This window comes from Dromiciops gliroides, chromosome 1, assembly GCF_019393635.1.
Source record: "Dromiciops gliroides isolate mDroGli1 chromosome 1, mDroGli1.pri, whole genome shotgun sequence".
Taxonomy (NCBI): Eukaryota; Metazoa; Chordata; class Mammalia; order Microbiotheria; family Microbiotheriidae; genus Dromiciops; species Dromiciops gliroides.
In genome coordinates this window covers 385,351,561-385,367,006 of record NC_057861.1, presented here as the reverse complement: position 1 = coordinate 385,367,006, position 15,446 = coordinate 385,351,561, and the positions used below count along the sequence as shown (strand labels likewise).

At 39.6% G+C, this 15,446-nt stretch overlaps 1 protein-coding gene across 1 annotated transcript in view; it reads right to left on the bottom strand.

The window, feature by feature from the left end:
* Nucleotides 1–8,904: 8,904 nt before the first annotated feature.
* The window catches only part of TNFRSF11A (TNF receptor superfamily member 11a), a 64,369-nt gene continuing 57,827 nt past the window's right edge, over nt 8,905–15,446 (bottom strand). The window contains 1 exon segment of the mRNA XM_043995971.1: nt 8,905–10,429. Coding sequence (XP_043851906.1) covers nt 10,020–10,429 — 410 coding nt within the window. The 3' untranslated portion in view covers nt 8,905–10,019.

Here is a 15,446-nt window from a genome sequence, read left to right as displayed (position 1 = left end):
TTTCTAGGTCTCACTTTCCTCACCTATAAAATGTGAGGGATGGACCATTTGACCCCTAAGGTATCACCTGGAGTCCTATTTCCTTATCAAAACTCCTTTTCTCTTAGTGGGCAAGGTATCAGTTAGGTGGCGTTGGAAAAAAGTCTGATTAAAGAAATTCATATTATAGTGTGAATATTCCAAGTCATACTAGTATTTAAAAAGAGGAGCTTATTTAGCCAAAGGATTCCCTAATTGGTAGAAAGTGTGAGGGAGATATTTTGGGAAATAGCTTCAGTATTAAGGAAAGAGGATTGAGATTGGAGAGAGAAGGCATGCATTTGACTGTCCACTGTGATACTGATCAGCCCTAACCTTGGTTAAGTCAAGGTAGTGAGGTGGTGTAGTGGTTTGAGCATTGGTCCTGGAGTCAGGAAGACAAGTTCAAATCTAGCCTCAGACACTTACTAGCTGTGTGACCATGAGCGAGTTGCCTAACTTGTCTGCCTTAGTTTACTCAGCTATAAAATGGGGATACTCATAGCATCTATCTCCCAGAGTGATTATGAAGATCAAATGAAAGATTTGTAATGTACTTTGTAGTGCCTGGCACATAGAAGGCACTTAATAAATGTCTTATTCCTTTCCCTCCCCTTCCTCCACTTAATTTCACTGTACTTCTCCTTCCCCATCTGTAGAATAGGAATAAGAACACCTACATATCTATTAAGATGTTTTATAAAGTGCCATGTAATATCAGCTACTCTTTTTTTTTTTTTAAGTGAGGCAATTGGGGTTAAGTGACTTGCCCAGGGTCACACAGCTAGTAAGTGTTAAGTGTCTGAGGTCGGATTTGAACTCAGGTCCTCCTGACTCCAGGGCCGGTGCTCTATCCACTGCGCCATCTAGCTGCCCCCAATATCAGCTACTCTTGAGTAGAGAGGATCCTACTTCCCTGGGGCCATCCGCTTTGAGCCTGCACACATCAGAATAGCATTTGACTACCCTATCAATCAAACAGTTAATGGGACTTTGGATAATTCTCTCAAGATTTTGGAAAAACAAAAAATAAAATAAAATAAATAATTAAAAAAGATTTTGGAGATACTACAATTTTCTAGAACATCTCTCTTCCTTCCTTCCCTTGCTTTTTGTGTGTATGAATCCATTTGTTTAGTCTTCAGAGCTTCTCTCCTTTGAGCTGTAATGAATACCACCTAGCATTCCTAAAGGACTGTTATTGATTTGACAATACAATGGGATAGTTAACAAACATGACTCATTGACGACCAAAGGAAAGGTCTCGTTTTATAAAAGCAATCTTGCTATAAAGTAAAACATAGGCTAACCTATCTCAGGAAACTCACTTTCCCCCTTGCCTCATAATGAAATATATAACTCTCCTTTTTCTCCTCCTTCATTTTAATCTAATCTTGGGAGTCAGTTGGATTCGATTCCATGGTAAATTAATCTGGGAAGAATATGCTTTCTTTGTCCCTGAAGCTCATCAAAAGGGAAATACTATTTTCCCCTATGGGGCAGATCCTCCAGATATTGACTATTTAAGTGCTGCTTGAGAAAAAAGTCATTCCAGGTAAGCCCAAGAATCTTTTGCATTGCTGGTAGATTTGTGCTTACAGTAGGCACAGATGACCTTTGAAGTCATTTGACTCTAAGCCTGGGGACCAGTGGTATTTATGTGTCCAGGTTGTGGATAACTCAACTAAAATTTTCAAACATTCAAACACATTAACCAGGTCTAAATTTCCTATTAGAATGCAATTCTTTGGATACTTGGATTTAGTTTTGATTTCTCCTTCATGTGATAGAGGGGAACTCAAGACAAAGAAATAAATTCTAGTCTCCAGTAGCCTTATTAAAGATGAAAATTTGAAAGCAAGCATGCAGTGATGATTTTTGACACTACCAAGTTGCCATTTTTAACAGTCTAAAATAGCTTTGATGAGTGCTGTCAGTCTAGCAACACTGTTCTCCTGGGCTCAGTGCCTATGTCCACAGCCTCAGGGAACAATGCTGTCACTGTTGAGAAAGGTCATGTGGCAGCAGGAAGTATTTTTTTAAGCCTGAACTTGTTGGCCCATTTGAAACCAAAGCTCACCCTGCTCTATCTCAGTCTCTGGATTCCTTCTGTAAGAGAGATGGGTTTATAAGGTTTCAGAGTATAAAGTATCTGAAGGAGACTTGGAATGAAAACCTCTTCAGAGAAGGCTATAGGAAGGGCCCAACTTATCAACAGGTTGTGCTATAAATAGTCATTTTTAAAGTCAGTCATTTGACATTTAGAACACATTTTCTCATAGGTACAAACTACTACTAATAAATAGTAGCTTGGGTCTGAGATCTGTCCACAAAAGTCTATTAACCTGCAATATGCTGGAAACATTCTCATAGGCTGTTTAAACTACTCTTGCTCCGGGAATTTTCCTATGACCTTATTTAGATGTTTTTTGGAGTGATCGTGTCATGAGTTTGGGAGCTCACTGCCTTTCCTCTGCCATCTTGGCTCCGCCCCGGAAGTCCACACTTTGGATCTTAAACTACTCTTAACCACCATTTAAAACAGTATTTCTAAGGGGAAACATTGAATTCCAACTAAAGCCAGGGATACATCTTCCTTCCTCAGCATCCATATGGGATAGGTATTGGGGGAATCTGTGGAGGGAAATGGAGGAAAAATGAGAGAGAAAGGAAGACAGGCACTCTGGAGCACTGTTATTACTTTTTTATACCCGCAGAAGGGAAAATATTTCTCTATGCCCCCCCCCTAAATAAAGATGAGAAAATGTCTTTCTAAATCAGTCTCTGCTTAGATACCTAAATTATGAGTTGGGGAACAAACAGCAGCTGCTCTCATAGTGGGCATGAACCATACTTGGACTCCCATTATGCCCACTTCTATGTATGGGTTATGGGTAACTCAAACTTTCCTGCTGCTTATTTGTATGGATACATCCTTAATTATGTTGTGTTCACAAATTATGACCTGTCTGTAATTAGGAAAATTTAATGTAATCAGGAGACAGTACATAAAAAAAGAGTTGGGGCTGGGGGTGGGGGCTAGTGGGGAGGGGTGGTACAGAACTTAAAAACAACAGTAGTCAGATTCTATCTGAAAGTCCAATCTGGATGGTTTCCTTATGAACAGGCTATCAAACAGGTTCCCCAGAGGGACAAATTATGACCTCATGAAAGAGCCACTAAATTATAGCTGCTTTCTATGAAATAGCATCAGGTTCTAAAGATTTTCCACGGGCCCGGTGGTAAGCTTATACATTCTTATATAAGTGGTAAACTTATATAAGCTTATATGTTTGGCATGCTTGACTTATGGAAATGGTTTCAGTGTGTCTCATCGCTGTGTAAGAATCCAGCTTTCTGGCTTTCATGGATTGGAAGTACTGACTAGAGGGACTCCTGCAGAGAGAGAAGCCTCTTAGGTTTTGCTGTGAAAATGTCTCTTGCTCCTCCCCCCCCCCCCTTTAGAAAAATAGTACATCTGGGGGAAGTGGAATTCAAGTTAAAGTGGGAATGATTGCAATAATTCACATTTATGTAGCAATAGATGGCTTGAAACTTTTCTCATAACCCTGGTGGGTGGTACCAATATCATTAACCCCATTTTACAGATGCAGAAGAAGCTCAGAGATTTATATGACTTGTTCATAATCACACAACTAAGACTGAAGTGGGAACTTCAACCTAAGCCCCTGGTATTCTGGGGTAGGAAACCATGAAGAGCTGGAGTCAGTTATAAATTATTTATGCTGTTCATTTTATACCCATTTCAAGGTAGTCTATTCTCTATACATTAATTAATCACTTACTGAATCCGGGATGCTGGGGATGCAAATATAAGACATCTGACATGGTCTGCTCTGCTCCGTGAGAGCCTGTAGATCTATGAATGTGCTGCATGTTTAAGCTAAGTTTCAAGAAGTCCCAGTAATGGCCCTAAGTAATGACCCTTCTGACCCTAAGGTCAGTGCTCTTATCCCCGTACCCCCTAAAATATCCCCATTCGGGGAAGGCTTGCAGCATTTGAGTTGGACTTTAAAGGCAGCTGGGTGGTGTAGCAGATAGAGAGCCAAGACCTGTAGTCAAAAAGACTCATCTCCCTGAGTTCAAATCTGGCAGCAGACAATTCTTCATAGCTGTGTGACCCTGGACACATTGCTTAATTCTGTTTGCCTCAGTTTCCTCATCTGTAAAATAGGAAGGAGAAAGAAATGACAAACCACTCCAGGATTTTTGCTAGGAAAACCCCAAATGGGGTCATGAAGAGTCAGACATGACTGAAAAATGATGCGACAACAAAAAATTATTAGAAGGGAGGAAGACAGAGAATTCTAGACATAGGCAAGAGCATTAGCAAAGGCAAAGAGGTCGGAAAGCATGGAATAGATTTGGGAGACTAAGAATCCTTGGGTTTAGCAAGAGAGTATGGAGAGAAATAATAATAGGATGGAAATGGTTGTGGGGGCATTTGAATGCCAAGTGGTGGAGTTTGGATTTTACTCAGTAGGCAAAGGAAATCATTAAAGTTTTTTGAACAAAAGGTGGTATAACCAAGCTTATATATGTGAGAGAGAATTCTGGCAATGACGGGTTGGAGGCAGGAAGAGAGTAGTGGTAGAAATTCAACAGCAAATGTGAAAGGAGAGCATTAGAATGTAAACTCTGTGGAAGTAGGAATTGTTTCATTTTCTAATACATAGAAGTCAATAAATGCTTACTTGACTGATTCCAAGTATAACATATAATTAAGAATGAGTAAATGTGTGGAAGTGGGAATTGAGCATATTTAGAGAATAAAGACTTGACAAATTTAGTTAGAATAGAATGAAGAGAAGATTGTGAGGTATACCTGGAAAGACAGTGAATCCAAGTTAAAAAGAACCTTGAATACAAAGGAGTTTGGGCTTTACCTAAGAGGTATTGAAGATTTTTGATTAGTACAATGATGGAATGACCACATCTTAGTAGAAAGTAAGCTCTCATAAGTCCTAACAAGATGAAAAGACTGAATTTTGACTCTGTGTGTTAAGGACCAAGTTCATTAAATTTGAAGAAGCAATCCCTAGAAGTTTCACTTATTGGGCAATGGATATCATTGGCTGTAGCATCTCATGAAATCATTTATTAAGGTGTGGAGAGATAGACTGAATGACCTCACCAATAAAACCAGAGACCTTTTGATTTATTGAAGAATGTGACACTTTTGTATTTCCTGGGCCTTGGACTCTTGGTGCATTCAACTCCCTAGGACATCAGTAGAAAAGGATTATTACCACAGCTGTGATTTAAGCTTCGGGCTGTGATAGAGACTAATGCAAATTCCAGTTATGCCTTCACTGGCACTTTCAGTTACTCCCTAAGTTTCAGTTACCCATGTTGTAAAACTGTTCTGCCTACATCTTGCCCAGGCTAATTATCATTACTTTGCAGCTCGATAAAGCTTTATGTTTGCAAACTACTTCAACACTGTTTTTATTGATTATTCCTCTCAGTAGCCTGAGAAACAGGATTCAAAAGGCTGATTCACTAAGAAAATGAGGTAAACTCTATTGCCCTGCTTCCCTGTTCTTGTGTTTATACAAAGCTTAAAGAAAAAAGAAGGTTGCTGCTGTGTCTGGTTTCTTTCAAGTAGTTTGGCCCTTCTTTCTCTGCTCAGGGCCTCTTCTAGAAAGTTTGCTTCTTTCTCTGCCATCAAAATAGAATGTCCTTGCTAATTAAAGAAAATTTGCTCAATGATTTATTTGCACTTTTCCCCCTTCCTTTCCCCACTTCCACCAAAATTTACAACATTTCATGATCATCTTCATTCTAAGTATAGAGTTTCTTGTCACATTAACCCAGGCAGTAAGATTGAGGTTTTAGGCCCTCTTCTGATACACACTAGTTTTGTGACACTGGACAAGTCCCTTAACCTCTCTGTAGTCTAGGAAACTCTCTTAGATTCTAGCTTGCAGAGAAGGTGCTAAAGGTACTAACCTACCTTGGTAAAGGGAGTCCCCTCATTTAAGAATTCCCTAGACCAATGAAATAATAGACCTAGTCCTTTATCATATCATCGTAACTTCCCACATACCAAAAAAATCTCAAAACAACCATATTTCTTCCTTGAAGCCAAATGAACTTGTTGAAGGCCATTGCTCTCTCCTAACATTGTAAATGCCAACAAACTAATTTGTTGAATTAGTCAGCTGGTAAATACTAAATGTCTAACCCAGTCATGCAAAAATAGACAAATCCCTTTACTCACTCTGCCCAAGTATAAAACAATTCCATCAATCTTCTAGGTTTTATGTAAATATAAGCAATTTCTGATTATCTGCCCAAATGGAAGGGATTGGTTATTTATTATAGATAATAGAATTCTAAATTTGGGAAGGAATTTCCAAGCCATCCCCTTTGGTAACATGCCCAGTAGATTAAGCTCCAACAAGTGGTCCTGCAACCTCCTGGAACACAAGGAATCCAAGCATCATTTGTATTTCTAAATGTTATTTGTACTTGGCTTTAGAATGAAATTTTGTGTTTATATAAATAATTTCACTTAAGTTCTAGGAATTCACAATGTTTCCAACAAAACTGGTTAGGGCCACTACAACATCCTAACTCAGGAGGACCTGGAAATGTTCCCCCTCTAAGGTCCTTCCCAACCTTTATTCCATTGTTTATAAATTATTGGTTCCCTTTATCAGCTTCCTCTGCCTTCCTAAGCTTCATAAACTATTCTTAGCTTCTTTCTTTCTTTCTTTCTTTCTTTCTTTCTTTCTTTCTTTCTTTCTTTCTTTCTTTCTTTCTTTCTTTCTTTCTTTCTTTCCTTTCTTTCTTCCTTCCTTCCTTCCTTCCTTCCTTCCTTCCTTCCTTCCTTCCTTCCTTCCTTCCTTCCTTCCTTCCTTCCTTCCTTCCTTCCTTCCTTCCTTCCTTCCTTCCTTTCTTTCTTTCGTGTGAGGCAATTGGGGTTAAGTGACTCGCCCAGGGTCACACAGTTAGTACGTGTTAAGTGTCTGAGGCCAGATTTGAACTCAGATCCTCCTGACTCCAGGGCTGGTGCTCTATCCACTGCTCCACCTAGCTACCCCTAGTCTCAACTTCTGACCACAGGGTGGACAATGGCCCCTACTGGATGCTAAGGGCTCGGTGTTCATTTTATAATACTCTTATTTTTATGAAAAGATTTAATATAGGGGCATTATCATAGAATTTATTTTATAAAAACACTAGAGCTGGGTGGGGGGAGGGTGCCTACTCTGAGTCTGAAATCTGGCTGGCTCATTCTTTCCCTTTGGGTTAAAAAAGAAAATCCTGGTATTGGAGCTGAGCATATAGAAAAAACTTCTTCCCTTCCAGTATTTCATAGGATGAACTTTGAGGAGTTATCTGGTAAGGTCAAGAAAGATGTTAGTTAAACAGAAGAGGTGATCATGTCGCCACGGCAGCATCTTCTATCCAGTTTCTCTGGGAAGAGGACCAAGAGTGAACCCCTGAGGTTAATAGAGATAGGAAGAAAAAAGATGCCGTATGTGAAAGAAGTTAGGAAATGATCACATAAAGATTCACATTTCATCAAGTTATGACAAAGCAACATTTTGGGTCAAAGGTAATTTTGATATCACTTTTCAAGGATTCCTATTCTCATTCTGCTTACATTAGTAGTACCCATCTCTGTGATATATATAGTGGTGTCAGGCAAAGACTTACCTTTCCCAAATGATTGAGCTCTTATTTCTCATTTATTTTTTAGCATCAACATGAAGAACGAACAGGTCAAGAAGGAAAGTCCTACCTCCTTTTTTCCTCCTATCTTTTATAGAATTTTCCATTAAGGATCTCAAAGTGCTTTCCTAATATTCCTCTTGCATCCTCATGATGATTCTATATAGGGAAAACATTTGACAGGCATCATTGTCCCCATTGAGGGGTCCAGACAAGTGGTTTCATGTAGGGAACTCCTGGTGGGGAGATTCTACCAATGAGGATCAGTAGCTTCTCTGCAACTTCAGAGTCTTAGAGAACTACCAGGGGCCCTGGGAAGTTAAGGGACTTGCCCAGAATCTCACAGTCAGTAATGTACCAGAAGCAGGATTTGTACTCAGGTCTTTCTGTCTCAGAGGGTTGACTTTTTGGACACTATGCCATACATGTCTCTCTCACTCCCCTTTCAACTTAGAAAATGGAGGCATAGGGGGCAGCTAGGTGGCGCAATGGATTCAGGAGGACCTGAGTTCAAATTTGGCCTCAAACAATTGACACTTACTAGCTGTGTGACCCTGGGCAAGTCACTTAACCCTCATTGCTGTACCAAAAAAAAAAAAAAAAAGAAATTAAAAAAAAGAAAATGGAGGCATAGAGTTATACTTCACACTAATTGGATGAAAGTGACTATATAAAAATATCCCTGGCATCCTGACATTAGAGTTGTAAGGAGGCTTGAAGAGACCATCTTCATCATTTTATGGCCCCTGAGTATCTTTCCAAAAAGATACTCAGGGGTCATAATTCATGGTGACTTGGATTTTTTTCTTGCCATTTAATTGCTAAAAAACAAAACAAACAAACAAAAAAACCCTTTAGACTAAGTGTAAAGTGACACTCAACAATTCAATTATCTTTTAGAATGCCTATATGTTAGTTCTATCGAGAGATAGGAAAGCTTGGCTTAGAGTGTGGAAGAGCTGAACATTTCAAAGGAAAACAATTTCTGTTATTCTCCTGTTTTAAAAAAAGTGGAAAAAACTGAAAAAAGCCCATGTGGGAAAAATTGTTATTCTCAATTTTTCCAGCATTTTTCTAAAACTTATTTTTAATATTTCTGCCCCCAAAGAATTTATCACAGACAAGACACACAAGATCATAGATCTAGAGCTTTAATGAACCTCAGAAGGCATCTACCAACTCCTACATTTTCCATATGAGGAAACTGAGGCTGTGTAATTTAAGTGATTTAAGGGTCACTCGGGTAGGAAGTATTCAGAAGTGGGATTTGAATGTAGACCCTCTGATTTCACAGAAAGTGATTTTTCCACTTAATCATGACTGACCCCTCAAAAAGCTGTTTCCAAAACATGAAGATGCCTGTCTATATAAAAAGGAGAGTATTAAAACAGAAAGAAGGCACCACTTAGAATTATTGAGAAATGATCAGTAAAGAGTGAAAACATAGAGAATAGTTGAGAAAGAAAATGTACAAATGTACACCCAGAAGAAGGCCATGTGGTCACCAAGAGGAGTCAAAGAGACAAAATAGGAGAAAGGAGAAATGATAGGGAAAACAACAAAAGGGAGATATAGGCAGCTGAGGATGGGGTAAATGTGGATGAAGGAGCAGCATGTGCCGATGGCATTGACTGTCATGAGAACAATAAATTCAAATGGCACAGCTCGTTACCAGAAATACAAAAATAGAGTTTTAAAAATTAACCATGTCTGTGATGAGTAAGGTAGAAAGAATGCCACAGATTTCAAAATGAAAGGGAAAAGACCAAAAGGACACAGAGGATACAGATTAGGGATGAGCCAAATAACAAACTATCAAATTATATAAGGATTTCCAGGGGATGACCCATAAATCTATAGGTCAACTCTTACCTATTCTCTATCCCCTAGATTCCTAATTCTGACCCTACTTGTGAATTAATATTTGTTCAGTGCGTTAATATTTTCCAAATATGAAAATTGGTCCATTTGTAGATTTGAATTTGACATCCCTGCTCTATGCTTATTACATTATATGTATGGGTCTGTGCGTGACTGAGGATAAACAGGGAGAATGATTAGAATCACTGAACCCTGGAGATGAATGAGACTTTACAAGTCATTTAGAACAAACCCCTTACTCTAGAGATGAAGCAAATGAAATACAGAGAAGGGAAATTCCTTGTCTGAGGTCACACGGCTAGTTAGTAGCGGACCTGAGACTAGATCCCAAGTCTCCTGACTCTGGGGCTGGTGCTTTTTGAAGTTCTGACACCCTTTGGGAAGAGACAGTGGCAGTGTTAATTAAGTTCCCATCACTACCAAGCTTTCAGGGAACAGGATTTGGGTCTTCCTTCCTCCTGCACGGGTTGAGAGGCTGTGTTCTGGTTGCTCTCTCTATCAGGACCATGTTGGGTTTCCTCTTGAATCCTGGGCCCTGATCTTCCTGTATGTTCTCTTAAGTAGTTCTGCGCTTTATCCTCAGATGAGCCCCCCAGAGAGCTCTCAGCACATTTCTCTTTGAAATTGAGATCATTCCCTGCAAAAGTATCACAGCGGTTCAGGTTCTCCTCTTGCACTGGGCTGCCAACGTTTTCCCCCAAAGTTCCTGGGACAGCGGGGCCCTCCTGGGAGTTTTGACTAACGTAGACTACGATGATATCTCCCTTGAAATTCATGACTTGCCCACTTGAAATAAATGTAGAGTTACTGTTTCCAGTCACATTTCCTAGGATGGAGAGGAAGAAAAAAAACAGGCATAGACATGATTAATATTTTCTCAGTGAGAATCCTGTCTTGTGAGGGGGATATTTCCAAGCTGAATCCTGTGGTGGTAGTTTTGCCATTCCTGTGGCAGACTACAGAGGCAATCTCATGATGGATGCTTCCTATCAAGCCCCTTAATTAACGCCCAATATTTCCTATCTAAGAACCGAATTTGTCATCTTAATGGGGCTGGCTGAAGGGAGGCAGCAGAGAAATATGTCTCTTTGCCAATGAGGTCTTGAAAGCCAGAGGCAAACTCAGGGGATATAAGTTCTTTCCTCTAAACACCTCTGAGAATGGAAAATACTCTAAGTGAATAAATCCAGGTACCAGGGAGGATCTCCAGAAGCTTACTTATTAGGGGCAGCTAGGTGGCGCAGTGGATAGAGCACCGGCCCTGGATTCAGGAGGACCTGAGTTCAAATCCGGCCTCAGACACTTAACACTTACTAGCTGTGTGACCTTGGGCAAGTCACTTAACCCCAATTGCCTCACCAAAATAAAACAAAGGAAAACCCCCGAAATCAGAAGCTTATTTATTTTTGACCCAAGAGAAAAAAGCCAGATGATCAATGCAGTTGCAGGGGCATAGAGAAGAGGCAGAAGTCATGAAAGAGGGAAGGGATCATCGTTCAGTGGCTGTGCTCTGACCCTCTGATGACTGATCCCTGGTGAAATAATGGTTTCATTCCACAAGCATTTATTAAGTACTCACTGTTTCAGACACTGTGTTAGGTACTGGGATACAAAGATAAAAACAAAAGTCTTTGCCCTCACAAAGCTTACATTCAGTTCTTATACAACTTCACTACCAGGGGAATGTAAGCTCCCTGAGGGAACAGACTTTTTGTTTTTATATCCTAATACTCGGCATCATCCCTCACACATAGCAGGCATTCAATAAGTGTCCATCAGGTTGGACTAGGAAGGATTGGGGGGGGGGCAGGGCAATGAGGATTAAGTGACTTGCCCAGGGTCACACAGCTAGTAAGTGTCAAGTGTCTGAGGCCGAATTTGAACTCAGGTCCTCCGGAATCCAGGGCTGGTGCTTTATCCACTGCATGACCTAGCTGCCCTTGGGAAGGATTTTTTTTAAAAGAAGAAGAGAAAAGAGAATAAAATAAAAAGGGTTTGTAGGACTTGGGGAAAGATGGCAGTTATTTCTTTCCCCTTAAATGTTTGACCTTTCTGTGACCCTGAGTATGATCATGTCATATCATGTTATGTTCCAGGGAAGGATCATGGTTTAGATAACGGAAGAAAGTATTGTAGAATCTGGATGCACAGGGGCCAGCAGAATGGCTCAGCAGCTAGTAGAAACGAATGAACCTGCTTTCACAAGTTACAGAACATTGTAGGAAGAAGGGAGTCAATTCAAAAGACATCAGATTCGAAAATGTTTTACTTTGGCACATTTGAATCGATACAAATTATTGTGTGCAAAGTAAGCTTAAAGACTGGACTGGATGACCTCTAAGGTCCCTTCCTACTCTAAGATGTCCTAGCACTGACTTAAATACAGGTGTATCTTCAGTAATACAGAAACTGAAAGCTAAATGACACTTGTATCTTGTCCCCATCTCCTTCTCTCCCTTCACATGACCACTACCCTCTTTCAGACCATAATACTCTCTTGTTTAGTTTTGGTTTTTGCAGGGCAATGGGGGTTAAGTGACTTTCCTAGGGTCACACAGTTAGTAAGTGTCAAGTGTCTGAGGCCAGAATTGAACTCAGGTCCTTCTGAATCCAGGGCTGGTGCTTTATCCACTGAGCCACCTAGCTGCCCCCCATAATCCTCTCTTGACTGGATTATTGCAGTAGTATGTTAATAGGTCTCCCAGCCCCCAATCTTTCCTCTTTCCCATCTGTCATCCACATAGATGCCAAATTGATATTCCTAAAGAAGGTTTACTAAGTTCTTTTCCTGCTCAGAAAACTTCAGTGATTCATGATATATGTCTATAAATACACATATTGTCTGCCACAATAAGTTCCTTGAGGTCAGGGACTATTTCGTTTTTTGACTTTGTATTTATAATAACTAGCCCAGTGCCTGGTATAGGAACTTAATAAATGCTAGCATTTTGATTGATTACTTTATGGTCTCTAGGATGAAAAACAAGTTCTTCTTTTTGGTATTTAAAGCCTTTCACACTCTGGCTCCACCCTATCTTGTTGGACCCCTTTCATATTACTCTCATATAGTCTCCAGTCCAGATATCCTGTATGTACTACTAGCTATTCCCCAAGCTCAACATGCCATCCCTGTCCCTTTGTGAACTCTGTGTCTCGAGTATGGAATGCTCTCCCTTCTTGACTCTGCCTCTTACAATCCTGAACTCCCTTCAGGGTTCAGCTACAGTGCCATCTCATACCCTAGGCCTCTCATGATCTGCCAGCCACTAGTACTCCCACACCTGGAATCATTTTGCATTTATCTGCCCAGATGTTTTTTCACCCAGTAGAATCAAAGCTCTTTGAGGGCAGGGATTGTTTTCATCTTTGTCTTTGTATTCCTCAACCTCTAACATAGTAGCTACCGTATAGTAAGTGCTTAATAAATGCTTATCTAATTGAATTGCATTTATCTTGAAGTACAAGGTCTAGAAATAGCGCATTGTGAAGTCTGGTATAAAAGGAAGAATGACATAAAAACATATTTGATTTTCATTTATGTGGAAATTTGGAATTTGAAATGGGGCACAAGGTCTTCATGTGGACCTAACATTCGAAATGAACAGATTTAAAAGGAACTGGAGACAATTTGGAACTGCCTGCAAATCCATGAAATTTTTAAAAAATTTAAAATTTAGAGCCATAGCACAGATAAGCTAAGGAACTAGCTTACAGAAGAAAAATCTTAGCGAGGATAAGATATCTGAAAGGCAGTCATGTGGAAGAGGGATTTTTAATAGTCAATGCATAGAAAGGGATGCCTTGCAATGTCAAGAGGTATTTATCAGTACAGATCTTAAATTGTGGAAACTAGATGGGTCATTGATTGGAAATATTAGAGGAGAGATTCCTGACTTGGGAAGGGGTTGTATTAAATGACTTCAAATTCCCTTAACCTCTGCTAGTCTATGATTCTAAAAGCAACAAAGCCCATTTTCTCTTAGAAGTCTTCCATAGATTATTTTTCATAAAAAGTAACAATTTCTTTAAGTTTCAGTTTCCTATCTATAAAACGAGGGGATTGAATTAGATAACCTTTAAGGTCCCTTCTGGTTCTAAATCTATGATTCTATGATTTATGGAAGTCTTAGTTTTATTTATTCAATATAAGGCTGAGTTTGTGCCCTTTTCAAAAATGTAATGCAAACTATCTTGTTCAACTAACTTGCTGTATTGTGTAAAGTATGGGGAAATAACTCATCAGAACTATGGAAAATAGTATTACTATCATCCTGTCACATTGAACTTATTTTAAGGTGCTCAAAATATATACACACATGCACACATATACATACACACACATACATACATACATGTATGTATATATGTGTGTATGCACACACATATGTATGTACATACATGTGTATACACATATATATAGAGGCTAGCTTAAGGTTCTACCATGAACTTGAAAAAATTTCCCATTTAAATTCATATGATTTTCCTCTTTATAGAAATCTTAAATATACTTTGGTTAATTAGGAAGAGCTCTGTGTGTGTATGTGTGTGTGTGTGTGTGTGTGTGTGTGTGTGTGTGTGTATTAAGGCAAAGATGATTCCATTCCTACTTATAGAACCACATCGATGAATTAGCACTATGTCCAAACTGTAACAAATAAGCCATTTTAGTGCAGGGAACACTAGGGCAAAGAAAAAAATGGCAGTAGGTATGAAAAACATTTTTTACATATTCTGAAATAATATCTAGATACTATATGCATTAGGTTATATAGAAGCCTTGGCATCCATCAACAAGATTTATAACATATCATTTTTTCATCAAAAGGATAACAGCAAACGTGAATCAATTTTTGTCAGAGAAGTTAGCTATTATAAATGGGAGTTAGTTAACAGAATAGAGGACATGAAAGTGGGTAAACCTTTCAATGCCCTGAAGGAAAGACATTGAAGAGAGAGCAGGAGTGGATAGGGGCTGTCATGGCAGGGATGGGGGAATAGAAAGACCAAGGAAGGCCTTTTCACCAATCTGGCTGCCTCTACATGTCATCATTTAGCCTCCTTTCTGCTACTTAGACTGGGGGGAGGAGCAGGCTCACCCAACCCTCTGGCTAACCAATCTTCTCTAGTGAATGTACTTGAAGCTAAGACTGCCACTCCTGTGCCCAGAAAGCTGAAGAATGAGATGAGAAAGCAAGTAGAAAAGAGAGAGTAATGCAGAGTTGTCTATTTTTTCCCCACACAGCCAAGCTCATGCTACAACCTGAAGCAGAGAAGCTAAGAAACTGACTGCCAACGAATAGGCAACAATGGGCGACAATTATAGGTAACTATATTAGAGGAAAAAACAAGGCAAATAAGTTTAACAGTCTTTATTGGTGTTTCATGATAAATTCTTCCTGATATCCAGGATCATGACTTTTCTACGCTTTGCAAATCTTTTCATAGATTTATCACTAGGCTACCTAGTTCAAGGAAAGGCAAAATCAAGAGTTGAACTCCCGGTTTTGAGGCTTCTCACCTCAAGTTCAGTGTTGGTTATACCGCACTATAATCTGGTAGTGTTACTCAGGCACCATGCACACTTGTTCTTCCACTAACATCTGACTCTGATGCTTCACTGGGATGTGGCAATGAGTCCTTGGGTTATAGAAGAATTAGAAAGTTCCATTCCTTACAAGACCTATCGAGCTGGAGAATTCAGTTTGGAGTATGAGGCTGTGTGTGTGACGTCTGAGACCAGAGTTAATATTTGTGTTACTTCAGTTGGGAAAAGTTTAACACCAGAAGATTAGCCACCAGGTGATGATCTCTGCCCCCCCCCCACTGCTCCCAAACAGCAGCTT